The following is a 17999-nucleotide window of genomic DNA, read 5'->3' as shown; positions in this document are numbered from 1 at the left end:
TCGTGGTGGGGGGAGGGCCGTCTTCTTGGTCATCGGCATGGTGTTCCCCCTGCCTGGGAGAAGTTCCAGTCCCATGTCAGGAGGCAAGGATCCTGGGAGTGTGGCTGGATGCGGATCTGGCCTTTGGCCCCCAGATTGGCCGGGTGGCAGGGGTGTGCTTCAGAGTTCTGAGAAAATTAAGGAAGGTATTAGATCTCCTCCCTATCGCGGCTCGCAGGACGTTGGTGCACGCCCTGGTCACATCGCAACTAGATTATGGGAATCTGTTGTATCTGGGGGCCACGGGCAAGGTCGTGAGCCGCCTCCAAGTGCTGCAAAACGCCGCGGCGCGTTTAGTTCTAAGGCTCCCTAAGAGATCTTCCTCTAAAGCAGCGCTTCAGGCACTGCACTGGCTCCCTGTAGGGAAAAGGGTGGAGTTTAAAGCTCTTTCCACATGTCACCGTATTTTGAGTGGCAAAGCTCCTGCTCCGCTTCAGAGTCTGGTGACCTGGTATGAGCCCACGTGCAATCTTCGCTCCTCCCGCACTGGGTTACTGAAGGTTACGAGAGTAAGGAAGGCTCGCATGGGAGGGAGATCCTTCAGATACCTGGCCCCCCTGGTGTTGGAATGCTCTGCCTTAGGAATTGCGCCTGGAACCGTCTGAGACCATGTTCAGGAAAAAACTCAAAACCCATTTATATAGTAGGTAGACTTCTTTAAGGGTGGGTTGGGCGGCTTCGTCCACTTATCATAGTGCGGGGACACGCCGGTGCGCGTAACCAGGTGCTCTATAAATGTCCAATAATAATAATCACATTGTGATTTACCCACCGCCATATTAGCGGTGAGTATCGCGACAGACACAAAATCCGTCCACCGCTAAAATTGTAACGATTGGCCGGTGGGTGGAGCAGGGTCAATAATATGGTGGTGGTGCCTAGCAGAACCCGTCCACCATATTAGGATGTGGGAAATGAAAAGCCATTCAATGGCGGCGATGCCACCATGGAAAGGCTGGTGGAGATTGGGTCTAGGGGTCCATTGCGGGCACCCCTTGTGTCTGGGGGAGGTGGGGTGCACTTGGGGGTACCATATATTTCACTGCACCACATGGCAGGCACTGTGTGGTGCCTGCCATGTGGTGCAGTGAAATGCTAGACATGCGATTTTAACATCGTAGCGGGTGCTGCTGTCAGAAGAACCTGCCGCAATGTTAAATTGCAGAATGTGACTGCCATGGTGGCGGTCGAATCCTAATTCGTGGTGCGGGACCACCACATGTCTGGGGGCTGGTCCACAACTGCAGGGATGGTGGGCAGACTCACGTCTGCCCGCCATCCTAATGAGCCCCTTAGTTCAATTTCAATTTCAAAATGCTTTATTCGGTATGTATGAATACAACCATATGGCAACGAGCAAAATAAAATTAAGTACAACATACATCTGTGTCAGTTTGGATTTGCCAAATGCCTTCATTACTCGAGTACAGTATACATTTAGCAGCACGTGTCCGACAGTCTTAAAGTGCTTTTTAGTGCATTTGTCTACTAGTACATGTGCAAATTAGCAATATAAGGTGCAAAATTACCTATACCGTCCTTACAAATGTACAGTTTACATTGAGCAGCATATGTCCGACATTCGTAAAGTTCTTATTTAGTGCATACTTCAAGTAATACATGCGCAAATTAGCTAAATAAAGTGCAAAATGGCTATACCGTCCTTCCTGAAGTACAATATACTTTTAGCAGCACATCTCCGACATTCTTAAAGTGCTTATTTAGTGCATACGTCTTATAGTACATGTACAAATTAGCATAATAAAGTGCAAAATGACTGTACCATCCTTACTGAAATACAATATACATTTAGCATCGCATGTCCGAACATTCTAAGAATGTTTATCAGTGCATTCTTCTAACAGTACATGTGCAAATTCACAATATAAAGTGCTATAAGTAGTAGAGGTACTCAGTTTCAGACACATGTGCAAAAATTAACTATGTTAAAACAATTTGATCAAGTGCAAAACCGCCAATAAAGTGCATCATGGATTGAGTTCATAAGATAATTGATTTCCGTGCAAAAATACATTTTAAAATATAAGTGGCCACATGGAAACATACATCTGGGGTCTCTAAATTAAACATCAGTTGCATAGCTGTTTTTGTACTACGCATATTATATTTTGAAAATATGGGTTTCAGATAAAATTTCCTAAAAGAAGTATAAAAGTTACAAAATAGCATAAAATGACAACCACACTGTTTAGATTCACCATCACATGGACATAAACATATCCCGGGTTTCTTAATTGTAGAGAATGCCACTAGGTGATGCACAGTTCCCAACCGCAAACGGTTAGTACAAAACGGTGGGAACTGATGCTAACAACGGAAAGGTAGGTTTGAAAGCCTTCATAGATGTTATATTCCAGATAGAGATTAAACGTACTTTGTTTTACATATCTGTTCATTCTGGTCCCATCTATATATTTAAGGAATGTGACTTTAAGCTCCTGCTTAGACAACACTGACCACGTTATTAAATCTTTAAAGATGTTACAGCCATACATAATCTTATACCAGTGTTGTATGTGACATAACCAGGGGATTTTTGAGCGGCGGTCGAGCTTTGAACAATCATTGATCACATCCTGGGTACATTTTGTCTCTTCTTTTGCCCAGATTGAACACCATAGGGAGAAGGGGCGTAAAGCAATTAAGTCAATAACATAGTTTATGCCAAGTTCCCTATGTACTATCTCAGTTGAGGCTGTAGCCGGGACACAAAGTAATCGTTTCAGGAACATATTCTCCTCACGCTGAATCAAGTTAGCACTCTGGGCATTATATCCCCATATCCCGGCCCCGTATATGGCTGATGTTATACATCTTGAGTTATATATTGACAACATCTCGTGAGCTCTACAGCCCCCTAGTTTAGCAGCAAATCTAAAAACACAACTTGTATTCCTAGCCATTTTAAAAAGGACACTCTCTTGTTCATTGGCCCATCTCCCATCTCCTGAAAAAGTGATGCCTAGGTAACAGAAACTCCTAACGGACTCTAGTTTCTCCCCATCTAAAAAAAAGGACTTACATTTTCTTGGTTTCTTACCACATGTCAATGTGAAAGTCTTTCCTTTGTTAATGTTCAACTTCCTACTTTCAGTGAATGTATAAAACCTGTTAATCAATTATTGCAATCCATTTTGGGTCCTGGAGAGAAGAACCGCATCGTCCGCATATAAAAGGATTGAAATTGGGTTACCATTAATAATAGGTGCACCTGCATTAGTTTGTCTTAAAATTTGATCTACTTGATTTATAAAAAGGGAAAACAGGATACCTCTGTTAATTTTAAAGAAGGGGGTGCACTCTCCATCTGTTCCAAATCTGACTTTACTGGACAGGTTGTCATACAACCTGGCCAGGAGGTGGATGATTTCAATTGGGGCACCCATTGCCAGCAGAACAGGCCAGAGCAGTGCGTGTTCCACCAGACCGAATGCTGAACTCAAGTCGGCAAAGCACAAGAATAGGTTACCATCTTTGGCTTTAGTGTACTTGCTGACTATAAGTTCCAGGTTCACGCGCTGCTCCATTGTTCCCATCCCCTTTCGGAACCCATACTGCACTGGGGATAAGATGTTATTTTCCTCAACCCAGGCTTCCAATCTCACTAATAGAACTTAACTGAGGATTTTAACTGAAGAGTCCAAGAGTGAGATAGGGCGATAATTTTGTGCTTCTGACCTGGGACCTTTTTTATAGAGTGGCACAATAATTCACTGTCCCCATGTTTTTGGAAGCCTATCTTCTATGGCTGTGTTAAAATAACGTGTCAATATTGGGGCCCATAGAGTCATTTCATATTTATAAAAGTCCATGGGCACCCCGTCAGACTCAGGAGCTTTGCCACCCTTACTATTCCTGATTGCCTCCGTAACCTCATTTAAGGTCACAGATAGCTGCATTTTCTGCCATTTAGAACATGGTACTGTGTCAACAGTTAAAATTGTCCCATCTGGATTAAAATCAGAGTTAAAAATTCCAGTAAAATGGGCAATCCATGCACGGCAACTGACATGAGAGCTAATTTCAGGGATGTTATCATTCTTTAGAAAGGGGCTATTTACAGTTTTCCAAAATAATTTGTGATCTTTTGTTTCTGCAGCCATATCCAATTTCGACCATGCTTCATTTTGCAGCTCTTTTTTTCTGGATGCTAAGGCAGTCTTATAAATAAGTCGCTCTTCTCTAATTTTATCTGTATCTCTCAGCTTAACATCAAGCGCTTTTTTAAGCTTTTTTAGTGACTGGGCACAGTGTTTGTCAAACCACACAGCTTTATTTCTCCTCGGCTTTCTATTTCTTGCTACCAGGGAGTTCTCAATTGTTTTAGTTATTTGCAGAAAGTTGGAAAGTAAAGTGGACGGGATCACATTAGGTCAGAGGTCTTCAAACTTTTTGATGCCGAGACCCCCTTGTAAAACCTTTTTAGGCGTAAGGACCCCCTTCCGACAAAAGTTTCTAGAAACTGGTACTCCTCATCATCAACTTTTGACAACCATAAATGCGCCTGTTAGATCTCATCACATCCCTCCATCATTCATCCACCCACACTTTCACACATCCATCCATCCACCCTTTCATCCTTCCATCCATACATCCATCCTTCATCCATCCACCCTTTCATCCTTCCATCCATACATCCATCCTTTACCCATCCACCCTTCCTTCCATCCATCCATCATTCTCCCACCCACCTTTTCACACATCCATCCATCATTCATCCATGCAACCTTTTATCCATTCATACATCCATCCACCCTTTCATCTTCCCATCCTTCATCCACCCACCCTTTCATCCTCCCATCCATACATCCATCCTTCACCTATCCACCCTTTCATCCATCCATCCACCCACCCTTTCATCCATCCATCTACTCATTATTCATTCCCCCACCTTTTTACACATCCATCCATCATTCATCCATCCACTCTTTCATCCATCCATCCTTCATCTGTCCACCCTTTCATTCTTCCATCCATACATCTATCCTTCACCAATCTATCCTTCATCCATCCACCCTTTCATCCTTCCATCCATACATCCATCATTCATCCATCCACCCTTTCATTCATCCATCCACTCATCATTCATCCACCCACCTTTTCACACATCCATCCATCCATCATCCATCCATTCACCCATCCTTTACCCATCCACCCTTCCTTCCATCCACCCATCATTCATCCACCCACCTTTTCACACATCCATCCATCATTCATCCATGCAACCATTTATCCATCCAAACATCCATCCACCCTTTCATCCTCCCATCCATACATCCATCCTTCATCCATCCACCCTTTCATCCTGCCATCCATACATCCATCCTTCATCCATCCACCCTTCCATCCTCCCATCCATACATCCATCCACCCTTTCACCAATACATCCATCCACCCACCTTTTCATCCATCCACCCATCATTCATCCCCCCACCTTTTCACACATCCATCCATGCATCATTCATCCACGCAGCCTTTTATCCATCCATACATCCATCCACCCTTTCTCCTCCCATTCGTACATACATCCATATTTCATCCATCCACCCTTTCATCCTCCCATCCATACATACATCCATCTTTCATCCATCCACCCTTTCATCCTCACACCCATACATCCATCCTTCATCCATCCACCCTTCCATCCTCCCATCCATACATCCATCCACCCTTTCATCCATACATCCATCCACCCAACTTTTCATCCATCCATCCATGCATCATTCATCCATGCAGCCTTTTATCCATCCATACATCCATCCACCCTTTCATCCTCCCATTCATACATACATCCATCTTTCATCCATCCACGCTTTCATCCTCCCATCCATACATACATCCATCCTTCATCCATCCACCCTTTTATCCTCCCATCCATACAACCATCCTTCATCCATCCACCCTTTCATCCTTCCATCCATGCATCCATCATTCATCCATCCACCCTTTCATCCATCCATTCACCCATCATTCATCCACCCATCTTTTTATATATTCATCCATTCATCATTCATCCATCCACCCTTTCATCCATCCATCCTTCATCCGTCCACCCTTTCATTCTTCCATCCATACATCTATCCTTCACCAATCTATCCTTCATCAATCCACCCTTTCATCCTTCCATCCATACATCCATTATTCATCCATCCACCCTTTCATCCATCCATTCACCCTTCATTCATCCACCCATCTTTTTTTACATTCATCCATCATTCATCCATCCACCCTTTCATCCATCCATCCTTCCGTTCACCCTTTCATTCTTCCATCCATACATCTATCCTTCACCAATCTATCCTTCATCCTTCCACCCTTTCATCCTTCCATCCATACATCCATCATTCGTCCATCCACCCTTTCATTCATCCATCCACTCATCATTCATCCACCCTCCTTTTCACACATCCATCCACCCATCATTCATCCACCCACCTTTTCTGTGCCTCTCTCATGGGGGTGGGGGATCAGTATCTCTGTGCGTCGTCTTCCTTCTTCTTTCCCACTCATGGGTGGGCATCTCTGTGCCTCCCTGCGCGGGCGGAGGACGTGTCACGAGACCCACAGCTCCAGGTGCGCAACATCCATTAAACTCAAAGGGCTACACTACAGCCACTCCCCAGCCCCCCAGCTCCCCCCAGCTCGTGTATGTGAGCCCAGCTGTAACAGCTTCAGGGACCAGTCACACCCAAGTACTTGACAGGTCTTTAAAAGACCGTTTACTTGTTAATGAGGCGTTGATGTTTTTCACACCTCGGTGTTAATTAGGCCTCCACCGTGAGCACCCTCAGCCCAATGCCAGGAACTGCACTCTGCAGAATCTGCGACCCCCTTCCCAGGACTCCACGACCCCCCTGGAGGTCGCGCCCCACAGATTGAAGACCGCTGCATTAGGTGCTAAGCAATCGCCTACCTCACTACAGCATTTGAGAATTATATCCACCATAAATTGTGTAGGGTCTATTTTGATCCACTTGATCCTCATGCCATTTGGTCTCTCGGCCGTGATCCCTTGAATAGGTCTTCCATACACTTTTGTTTTTGGGCCCCATCCCATTAATTCCATTGATATGCTATTGTGATCACTCACTGGCTGTTCTATTACCCAGACATTAGAATAAACGGATCCATTAGATACCAGGATATGATCGATGTTTGAATGGGCATCTCTCCCTCTAAATGTTGGGCACTTCTCGTTATTTTTGTTCTTTGTACATTCTAGTAGCTCCAGATCTAATTTGGCTACTAGATTGTTCAGAGCACTTCCGTAATTATTGTGTGGGAAATGATTAAAGATAGTGCTTTCACCACCAGAGTACTCCTCACGATGTCCACAGATCCCCTTCTGGGTGTGACTACATGCTTTAATATTAAAATCTCCTACCCAGAGTATTACTGGGCGGTTACTTGATGGCGCAAGTGTTTCTTCTATTGCCCGCTCTACATCCAATACAATCATACCCGGTTGGGCCCGACAATATTGTTATAGAAGTTGACAATGACTAAATCCCTAGATTTACTATTTACCAGACGCAAAACTGATGCATGCTGACCCACCTCCCCATATCCACCAGAGCTGAACTCCGTTAAGGTAGTGGATACTAGAGTCAATAAACCGCCCTTTGCTCTACCTGCCTGGGATGCTACTGCATTCACGCTATAGGAAGGGTATCCTTCAACATGAATTTGTGCACTATGCCACGTCTCTTGCAAACAAATTATGTCGTAACCCTGCGTGATGAAATTATCCCAGAATGGAGTAGTTACTTTGGCAGCAATTCCCGCTATATTCCAAGTAGTAACCTTTAAAGAGTCAACAGGGTTGCCTTGTAGAACATCAAGATGATCAGTCAATTGCGGTGTTACTAGACTCACATTCAAATTTATGTCTGTAATGGTGGTTACATTGGGAATAATTATATCATCGTTTTTACACTCAATATTAATCATATTTAACCCAATGTCATCTTCTGTCCCAATTTTACCCCTTAGACCCTGTTCGGTTGTGGCTATTCCACCACATACAGTAGTTTCAGAATGTAAAACCATAGATGGTACCTTCAGTCAGTCATTCTCCTCTAGTGAACTAAACACCTGAAATCTATTGGAAGTCAGGATTGTGAAATTGTCATATACATTATACAATGGTGCTGGTACGTAGGCTGAATTGGGAAGATTAAGATGTACAGCCCTAGGGTGATTAAAAGTCTGCATTGTCACTTGTCTTCCTAACTGGTTCCTGTAGAAATAGTCAAGGGGAAGCAGGGTGGAATTATATTCATGATTAGAGGGTATAAATGCATTCAAAATCGAGTCTCTTGAAAATTCGGTAGCCCTGTAGTTTATTACTATACAGTCCCCATTTATCTCCTTTTTGCTTGGTCCCACCCATCCTACTCTCTGCGTGGAAATAATCTGATTTGCCCCTCGTGTTGGGAATCCACAATTTTTGGCAAGCCAGTACAGGGTTTTATTTTTTAAGGTTTCCTGGTTTTCAAATTGGGTGGGCTTCAGTTTAGGGACATTAGCAAGGATAGCTACATACGGTCTGCATTCTGGTGGGAGGTTAATCGCAGCAGGGATTATATTATTAATGTGGCGCCTTGGTGCTGACAAGTTCTTGTTGTTGTAAATGGAGCCACCTGTCTCTCTTTGTCCCACATCGGCTTTCTGACCCGTTGTTATATTTGGGGCGATGGTGGGTAGCTTTTTCGGTCCACTTATGGTTGCTACCAGAGTTGCTACCGTGGGTGGGACGCTAGGTACTCTAATTGCACTGCTTGGTATGTTATTGCTGGGTTTCTCGTTTGGTGGTTTAATTGCAGATACTTTGACTTGTGTGCCGAGATGTTCTAATAGATCTAAGTTGGCTATACCCAGTTTTTCCAGATTCTTCACATTTTTACTTAGGGATTCTAGCATTTCAGTCACTGGTGCAATGTGAGATTTTATCATGTTCTCCAGTTGTTGTGCCAGTCCCTCTGTATTGATTGGGGTTAGTTTTTCCTTTGAGCGTTTATTTCCGCTCTGCTGCAGTGTCTCTCCTCCCCTTCCATTATCTAATAGTGTTTGGGTTACTTTCTTTCTTTTGCATCTATATCTGTTGCCCAGCCTATTTGCAACAAACAGTTTCCTACTATGGGCGGGTTTATATTTGGGCAGGTTAGACCCGTGGTCGCTCATACTACTTAGCAGACTGGTGTTAGTTGAATCAGCTATGGGAATAATGTCGTTAATGTCGCAGCCATCCGTCTCCGCTGTAACACTAGGCACATCATTCACTATTAGAGGTTGGGGTATTTCACTTGTTAGCAGGTTCGGAGTTAGTGACAATATGCTCTGCCTGGCAGCAAAGACAGTAGGTTCTAAAGGTTGTGGTGCATCAACTTGATTCGACTCATTTCCTGGCAAGCCTGCATAAGATTGTAATAGAATCGAGTCATGTGACAATGTTGTTACATTTGTGGTATTTGCAGGTGAATTTACTACTTGTGGTGATTGGGTTATAAGGCACATACTGGGTGGTAGGGATAGCCGTCTTTCAGTATTTTCAATCGCATTAACAACGACCCCAATTGTTTGCTGCAACATTCTATCAATTGCGGTTAAAGTTGGTAATGGGGTCGGCGCCAATGTTAATTTCCTAGATGCCGATCGTGTATACATAGCGGTCTTTTTGGTTGTGGCCCTGCTTTTAGCCTCCATCAATACTATAGTTGGCCGCTACTGGTTTAAGCTTGGTCGTGGGAGATGGTTACCTGTGTCGCAGTGATGACAAAGCCAAGGGGGGTGGCCCAGCCCGGTCTCTTTCAGTCTCTGAGGGCCTCAGAGGGCCCGCCCTTTGCCCGGGCTTCGCCCGGCACGTCCCGCATGCGTCCTCGTGGGACGAGGGAGTGGGCGTAGCTTTATGCGCCTCCTGGCACTGTGTGATGAGGGGGGAGGCGTCCTTGCGTCGAGGCTGCTGGGGGCTGTAGTTCCCTTGTTGTCCCGACCGGCGGAGCCAAGCCCGGCCAGTCAGGAAGTGCAGGTCGATGGATTACGGCGGAGCAAAGCCCGCCCGCCCCACAGCCACAGGGGACAGACAACATGCCTCAGCGGAGCAAAGGTAGGCTCGGCCGGCGTGGAAAACCTCCCGAAAACTGCCACCAGGTCCTCGGCAGCGGGCGTAACTTTATGCGCTTCCTGGCGCTATGTGATGAGGGGTGAGGCGTCCTGGCGTCGAGGCAGCTGGGGGCTGTAGTTCCCTTGTTGTCCCGACCGGCGGAGCCAAGCCCGGCCAGTCAGGAAGTGCAGGTCGATGGATTACGGCGGAGCAAAGCCCGGCCGCTCCACAGCCACAGGAGACAGACAACACGCCTCAGCAGGGGAAAGGTAGGCTCGGCCGGCGTGGAAAACTTCCCGGAAACTGCACCTTAGTTTCTGAAATGGAAGCCGATAATCCACAGCTGGGCGAGGCATCAGGCTGTAGTCGAGAAAGGATCTGGTAGGCAAGATAGCCATCAGACGAGGTCCCAGTTAAGCTGTTGACTTTTGTTGGAAAGGTTCAGAGCCCATGGAAAATGGAAAATTTGCAACCATAGGAAGGCCAGTTTTTGGCTGGATAATTTTGGTGCCTTCACCTGGTGAAACGCTCTACGTCCTGACTTTTTGGGAGCTTGGATTCTTCCAGTAGGACAAGGCTGCAAGCTGTAGTGGAACAGGGCTCCATGATGCTGACTATGCTTTCTGCGATGTTTAAATGAAACAGTTTTGCTCTTGTGAGAAAGCTCAGAGCAGGGGCAACTTGAATATTTGACCAAGGTGCAACACACTTTCTTATGATTGACTTATATGTTTGTCTTGATCCTCCAGAGATTTTTTTACTAAAAATGTTTATTAAGTCCTAGGATTTTGAGAATGTTAGGAGGAGTACACTTTGACACGGCAAAGGGTTCCAAGACATCAGGACAGCAGTAAGGGGTCAAAACTCACTCCACCAAAAGCCACAAAGAGGGTCCAGTGTAGGTGCAGTTGGAACTGGTCAGCTTGATTCTTCAAGAAAAGGGCTTCTAGCTGTGTGTTATGTCCCCGTAGTTTTAAAGAAAGTCATAAAACTGACCCAGTCCTCTTCTGTCTTCCACAGGTCCAGTAGTGTTCTGAAGATGGAAGCCAGAGGTGCCACTTTAGGGCCTGGCACGAGAGTTTGGATGTAAATGTAAATTGTAAATTGATACTTGTATAGCGCACTACTTACCCGCAAGGGTCTCAAGGCGCTTGTACGAATACCGCTGTGGAACCCGTCCTGGCTTTTCCCTGTGAGGCGTCCACTCCTGGGCACCCCCAGGGTGAAGGCAGGCATCCTTAGGGTTGTGGGGGCCGTTGTGGAGATTAGGCAAGCTATTGCCCAGAGGTGCAGAGTGGGACTCTATGATTGGAATAGGCACCGAGGCGAGAATTATCAGGTCCGTGGAATTTTTTAGCCCAGGACCCGCCGAGGCGGGGAATTGAACCCTGGTCCCGGGGTAGACCTCTGCATCAGGGTCTGCCCCTCTAACCATTGAGCCACACTTCTCCACTCCACTGGGTGTGGGAGAATCCTGGCCCCTCCCTTCCAAAATGGAAAATGTTTCAAGAGGTAGCCCTACCCACCTTTGCATCACTTTCTTTGTGTTCTACTTTAAAACTCCCACAGTGTCCCTCCTTACCTATATCCAAAATTGCTCAACCTTTTTTCCCTTGCTCAGAGGTCCAGTGTCCATCCTGGAGATGTGGCCAAGGAAATTCTACCCTCTAATATAGTCACTTCAGTCCAGTTCTAGAGGTAGCTCCTCGCCTACTAGGATTGCTCCCTAGCTTACTAGGTGGATAAAAGAGTGCCCCGCCCAAGTGCCTGCTAACAGTTGCCTATGACAATGTAAGCCTCTTTGAAGTTAGACTCCTGGGCACAGCCTAGATGGTTCACCTGCCAAAGGAACAAACCACCTCCCAAAATTCAGTTCTTTGTCTTAGGTCTAGGAGCAAATTCACCCCTCATGAAGGGGCGATTCAGAAGCTGAGTGACAGTTGGAATTGTATGCAAGTAGGCTTCTAGTGTCTTTAGGCAGGAACCAGGTGAATCTATAAAAGTCTCTGTCCTAAAATGTTTATTGCAAATCAAACTGTACCAGTGAATTGGGCTTGTAATGAATATTTTAAAAAGTTCAAGTATGAACTTACTTTGTCCTAGGTGGAGATAACATTACTAAATGAAATATTGCATCACAGTCCTTTATTGAACTTAAAGGTCTCCTACTGTAAAAATAGTTTTTGGGGGCTTTATCACTGTAAGGACATGTTTAACATTAAAACTTTGCACACCTTACTTTAAATACGATGGAGTCTGCCTTGTGGGAAATATAGCATACTTATGGGTGACGTATTAGTATTTAATAGGATGGTTTATACATGTCAAAAGGGATTATGTGGGTAGGCTGAATTTGCAATTTCCTACAGTCATGGACTTGATCATTGACATGACATTTTAGAAATATTAGGTAAGAATTAATGCTCACACTTACCACTAATCCTTTCTCACTTATTTAATCATTTACTAATTGTCTCATACGTGACTCACGTAGATGAACGTCAACGTGGTGCTCAGCATCTATGTACTTACAATTGATGCATTATCTTTCATTGTCCATGATGAAAAATACACACTGCTGTTAATACTTAATAACAGGTCAGTTTTTAAAAAATATTTATGGTAGCAGTTGAAATTCTTCAACAGATATCATGCTTTAATTTATTGTAAAAATATTTTCTTAAATGGCACAATGAATCCAGAGGCATGCATGTTCTCTGTTATGATTGTATTATACTGGGTCCTTGTTGGAGTATGTGGTGGCTCTGGTGTTGATATTTCCTGCCCTTGAATCAGAGTAGCCTTTGCTAGCCATTGGACTGGTTGATTGGCAAAGCACACGCACTTGCACATTTGCTGAAAGGCTGAAGGTGCCATTGTACAGTAACAGAGACACTTTAGAAGCTAAGAGCTGTATTTCAGGTGAACACAAAGCATTGTGCACAGCATGTTCATCCGGCATTTGTATGATGAACCAGAAGCTCCCCATTTTGTCTTTGTCCCGCAATAACTTATGGCCAGTTCCCCATAGTTCATAACTGTTTACTTCTGAAAGAAAGTGCATGTATATATTCTATCCAGCCTGTACCTTTGTCTGCAAAGCCTTGCCAATGTTGTACCCATATTTGGAAGTAGCACAAAATAAACGTAATATGATTATCTTTGTTTCATCATTGCCTAGAGGTCTAGTCTTATTTGTATTTGGCATCAGGGCTAACACAAAGTATTCCTTCCAGAAACGTTTCTGTTTGTTAAACTGATCTAAACCCATGATGGAGTCAATGTTTATTGATAAAAAATGTATGGTAAAGCTTTTCAACAACTAGATAACTTTGACCTGAATTAAACTAGACAATGCAATACATTACTTTCATTGGTTTCAATGTGTTACTTATGTTACATTGTGTTTGTAAAAAAACAAAGGTAAGAATACATTATTTTACATTCTTCCTTTGAGCTCTGTTCACATTAGAACATTTCACTCACCCAGAACTTCTGTTTTTCTCCATTTGGACCTTTGACTGCTCCCCACCTAAAATATAGATATATAGGATCGTTTAGGGTATATCTATTAAAGAAGAATGTCAACATTTTTTAAGATTTCAGTTCTTGTTATAGTTGCGAGTAAACAGATCTGAGCGCAATTATCACTTCTCTGAAGAGAAAATTGAATGTTGATTTTCCTAATACCAGGATCCAGAAACAATATACCTTAAATTGGTATTCTAAATACTAAAATAAATGTATATCTTTTTGCGGTGAAGACGCAGCTTTTGCACCAGCGTTTTGCTTTTAATAAATGCTAATGGGCGCAGGTTTTCCATGCTGTGATGTATCAATTCCACATTTATTACTCAATAATACCTCATAACATTTCGAGCTTAAATCCGCCACCATGATTTTTACCAATTTTTGTCCTTCTATAATTGAGAGAGTCGGAGAAGTAGGAGAATGTAATTCTAGGATGGAAACCTAGCAGGACAGAGTATGGTACACTCCACTGAAGTAGTGAGAGGGAACAAATCTGCATTGTGATAGTAAGAGATATATGGGAAGATTCATCTCCCCCCCTGAACCATTAAAGGTCCTAGGGAGTCCACGCCAAGGATGCATTCCATAAGATGAGGGTGGCATATGGGCCCCCGCCCTGAGCCATTATAGGCCCAGTGGAGCCCACCCTGGGTCAAAATGTCCAAAATGTCCATAAAAAGGAAGGAGGGTGCAATGGGGGGGGATAAATATTTCAGTTATTCACACAGTGCAAGATTAAATATTAGTGACTATTATACAATTTTAGTTTTAATGTGAAAAAAACAACATATCTGCGAGTCTTTCTTTCGACAAAGTTTTTATTGTTGAATTTTGTGAGTCGGAAAATCGCGAAAGAAAGACTAAGGGCCTCATTACAAGTTTGGCGCCCTGCTCCTGCACTGTAACACCCATGGTTCAACTGCCCATCAGGTTAAGAGTATTCTCCTGTCTGGCGGGCTGTTCTTCTGTGTTTCCATGCTGGTGCCTATGAAATAGGCACCTTAATGAGAACTTCAAAATTAGTACCTGCATGGCATGGACTGCTGCTGTCCATGCTGTGCGGGTACTGGGATGCATGTACCCCAGGGGGCACAACATGCATTCACCGAATGGCACAGAGGCACAAGGGGGCCCTGTAGAGCCCACTTTGTTTCCCCACTGCCTCACTTTTCATGGCGGTCACACTGCCATGAAAAGTGTGGCAGTGAGGAAACTCATAATGTGCTTGGTGGGGCTGCAGCAGACCTACCAAGCATATTGGCCATCAACGCTGCGGCACCGCCACCAAGGGTTCCTGATCCCTAGCAGGGGGCTGACCATCCTAGTTGTATTAGGGAAGGCGGAAGACCGCCACCATCACTCCCCAGCAACCGACTGCCAGACTTGTAATGTGGCCCTATGACATATTCTTTATTGAGCATAGAACCAACATGTCTCTGAGTCTTTCTTTTAACATTTTTCCACCCACAAAATGCAATCACAGAAACAATGACAAGATGGCCTTGCACTTCATCTGATAAGCTTTGAGCTTCAGATAGGAGTGCTTTAAAACATATGGTATGCTATCCCAAAAAGTAATGACTCAGGAGATTTACTATGCTGATGGGTGGCTGCCTCACTCCCTGCAGCTTCCCACAACATAGCAAAGGCTTGGATTCTAGGGTCACCAAAAATAAAAAAAAAGCCCTTGCAGGGCATCATGTGGTGCTCCTTCAAAGAGGGGTGAATAACAAACTAGCTGCTCCTGATGCTCATTTATTATTCATTTTGATCCAGGTGCCCACTTGGGACACCTCCGGCCCGATTCACAGAACTAACTTAAGACAAAATCCTAAACTTACTACTTTTGGTATTCACAGAAGTTATTTAGTAGTAGTAACGTTAGGATTTTGTCCTAAATCTGTCTTAAGTCTGTCTTAAGTTTGTCTTAAGTTTGTCTTAAGTAGGTCTTAAGTCTGTCTTAAGTCTGTCTTAAGTCTGTCCTAAGTTTGTCTTAAGTTTGTCTTATGTCTGTCTTAAGTCTGTCTTAAGTTTGTCTTAAGTTTGTCTTAAATCTGTCCTAAGTTTGTCTTAAGTCTGTCGTAAGTCTGTCTTAAGTCTGTCTTAAGTTTGTCTTAAGTTTGTCTTAAGTCTGTCTTAAGTCTGTCCTAAGTTTGTCTTAAGTCTGTCGTAAGTCTGTCTTAAGCCTGTCTTAAGTCTTTCCTACTACTTTTGGTATTCATAGAAGGCATTTAGTAGTAGTAAAGTTAGGATTTTGTCTGAAGTTTGACTTAAGTTTGACTTAAGACAGACTTAAGACAGTCTTAAGACAGTCTTAAGACAAACTTAAGACAGACTTGAGACAGACTTAAGACAAAATCCTAACTTTACTACTTCTAAATGCCTTCTGTGAATACCAAAAGTAGTAAGTTTAGGATTTGGTCTTACGTTAGTTCTGTGAATCGGGCCCCTCTTTTTTATAAGCATTGGAGTGGGAGTTGTGTAACTCCACTTCCTGAGCCTTTACAGGCGAAGTGGAGCCCCATCCGTTGGGCCATTTTCTTTATTATGGGGGGCATTCGCTCCCCCTCCCTAACCATTTATGGCCCCAGGGACCACACCCACAGGTTCTTTTTATTGTATTAAGGGCAGAGAGGCACCCTTCCCTGAGCCTTTATGGCTACTACTACAACCCCATTCTCAATGCTCTAATGTCGGGCCCCCGCACCCCCACCGACTACACACATGCACCCATCCTGTTTACTGCGGAGCCTGGCATTGCTGTAGCTGGCCATCGTAGGTATTTTTCACTGCTCCTGCCAAGCCGGAAAAATCTGAGTTTCCTTGCCTGCAAGAGTGTGGGCAAAGAAAGAGTTTCTGCTCCCACTAGGTGGAGGCAGACAAATTTCCCTGACTGCTTGATTGCGGGCAGGGAAATAGTGTCCTAGTGTAGGTTCCCTCGGGCACTACAGAAAACCAGCCCCACGGCCTTAAGAGGCTCTGTAATAGGGGCCGTAAAGACCTGCATCAACTGCAATTAGTACATTAACACCTTGGCTGCCATGGCTTTTCCCCTCCTGTGCTGATTATTATTGAGCCCACAGCTCAACCGTGCCTCATGACGAGCTGAGCTCGTCATGAGCATGGAAGGGGAACATGATCATCTATTATGTATTATGTTTAGGCTGCTGAACTCATAACCCTGTACAATCATTCACACAGGATAGTTCGGTTTTTCCAAGTACGACAATATGCAAAGTATATATTGTCTTACACATTTGCTAATGTCTCTGCCTGATAAATTTATTAAATTGCTTTAAATACAGGCTAAATTAGCTCATAGATTATGCAGCAGAATGATTGTTAATTACATTCAAGTACACCTCTCTGAGAACAGATTTAGTTCAAGATTTTTATGTATCAAAAAGTCACCATTGAAATACACTGGAATTTCTTCATTCCTTTTTAAATTCAAAAACTGTTAAAAACATGTGAAGAGTGACTGTAAGTGAACAAAGTGAAATAGTGAAATTCAGTGACAATTATTTACAAATTTATACAATATTGTACATCGGTAAGTGGGGGCGGGGGGGAGGGGTAGCAAAGTTATAGTTTAGGAGGTCAGAGTTCTGAGTAAATGCTCCAAGGACACAGATGATAATTGCGCCTGTTCCCGGAGGTTTCTTGACCAATATAAAGCGTCGACGTAGCTCGAGCTACTGTATACAACTACAGACGGTGCTCGTTGAACTCAGAGACAGCGCTCTGCTTTCGATCCAGGGATAGACCTCAGGCTTCCCTCCAGGCTGTGATAACTACCTCCTGCGACTCCAGACCCCCTTGTCCCCCCTCCCCTGTCTTGATAAAGACCCGCCGTGACCACCAACTGGGGCACACCAGGGTCGAAACGTCGACGCTTTATATTGGTCAAGAAACCTCCGGGAACAGGCGCAATTATCATCTGTGTCCTTGGAGCATTTACTCAGAACTCTGACCTCCTAAACTATAACTTTGCTACCCCTCCCCCCCGCCCCCACTTACCGATGTACAATATTGTATAAATTTGTAAATAATTGTCACTGAATTTCACTATTTCACTTTGTTCATTTACAGTCACTCTTCACATGTTTTTAACAGTTTTTGAATTTAAAAAGGAATGAAGAAATTCCAGTGTATTTCAATGGTGACTTTTTGATACATAAAAATCTTGAACTAAATCTGTTCTCAGAGAGGTGTACTTGAATGTAATTAACAATCATTCTGCTGCATAATCTATGAGCTAATTTAGCCTGTATTTAAAGCAATTTGCTCAATTACCCGACAGAAC

General features: G+C 44.0%; 1 protein-coding gene across 1 annotated transcript in view; it reads right to left on the bottom strand.

Annotated features, from left to right (window-relative positions):
• Nucleotides 1-17999, bottom strand: part of TINAG (tubulointerstitial nephritis antigen) — a 975673-nt gene that overhangs the window by 42522 nt on the left and 915152 nt on the right. The window contains exon 10 of the mRNA XM_086926440.1: nucleotides 13649-13694. Within this exon, the coding sequence (XP_086782566.1) occupies nucleotides 13649-13694 (46 nt within the window). The remainder of the gene's footprint in view (nucleotides 1-13648; nucleotides 13695-17999) is intronic.

This window comes from Lissotriton vulgaris, chromosome 6 (genome assembly GCF_964263255.1).
Source record: "Lissotriton vulgaris chromosome 6, aLisVul1.2, whole genome shotgun sequence".
In the NCBI taxonomy this organism is placed as follows: domain Eukaryota; kingdom Metazoa; phylum Chordata; class Amphibia; order Caudata; family Salamandridae; genus Lissotriton; species Lissotriton vulgaris.
The sequence above is the reverse complement of the archived record's forward strand: the minus strand, read 5'-3'. Positions and strand labels throughout refer to the sequence as shown.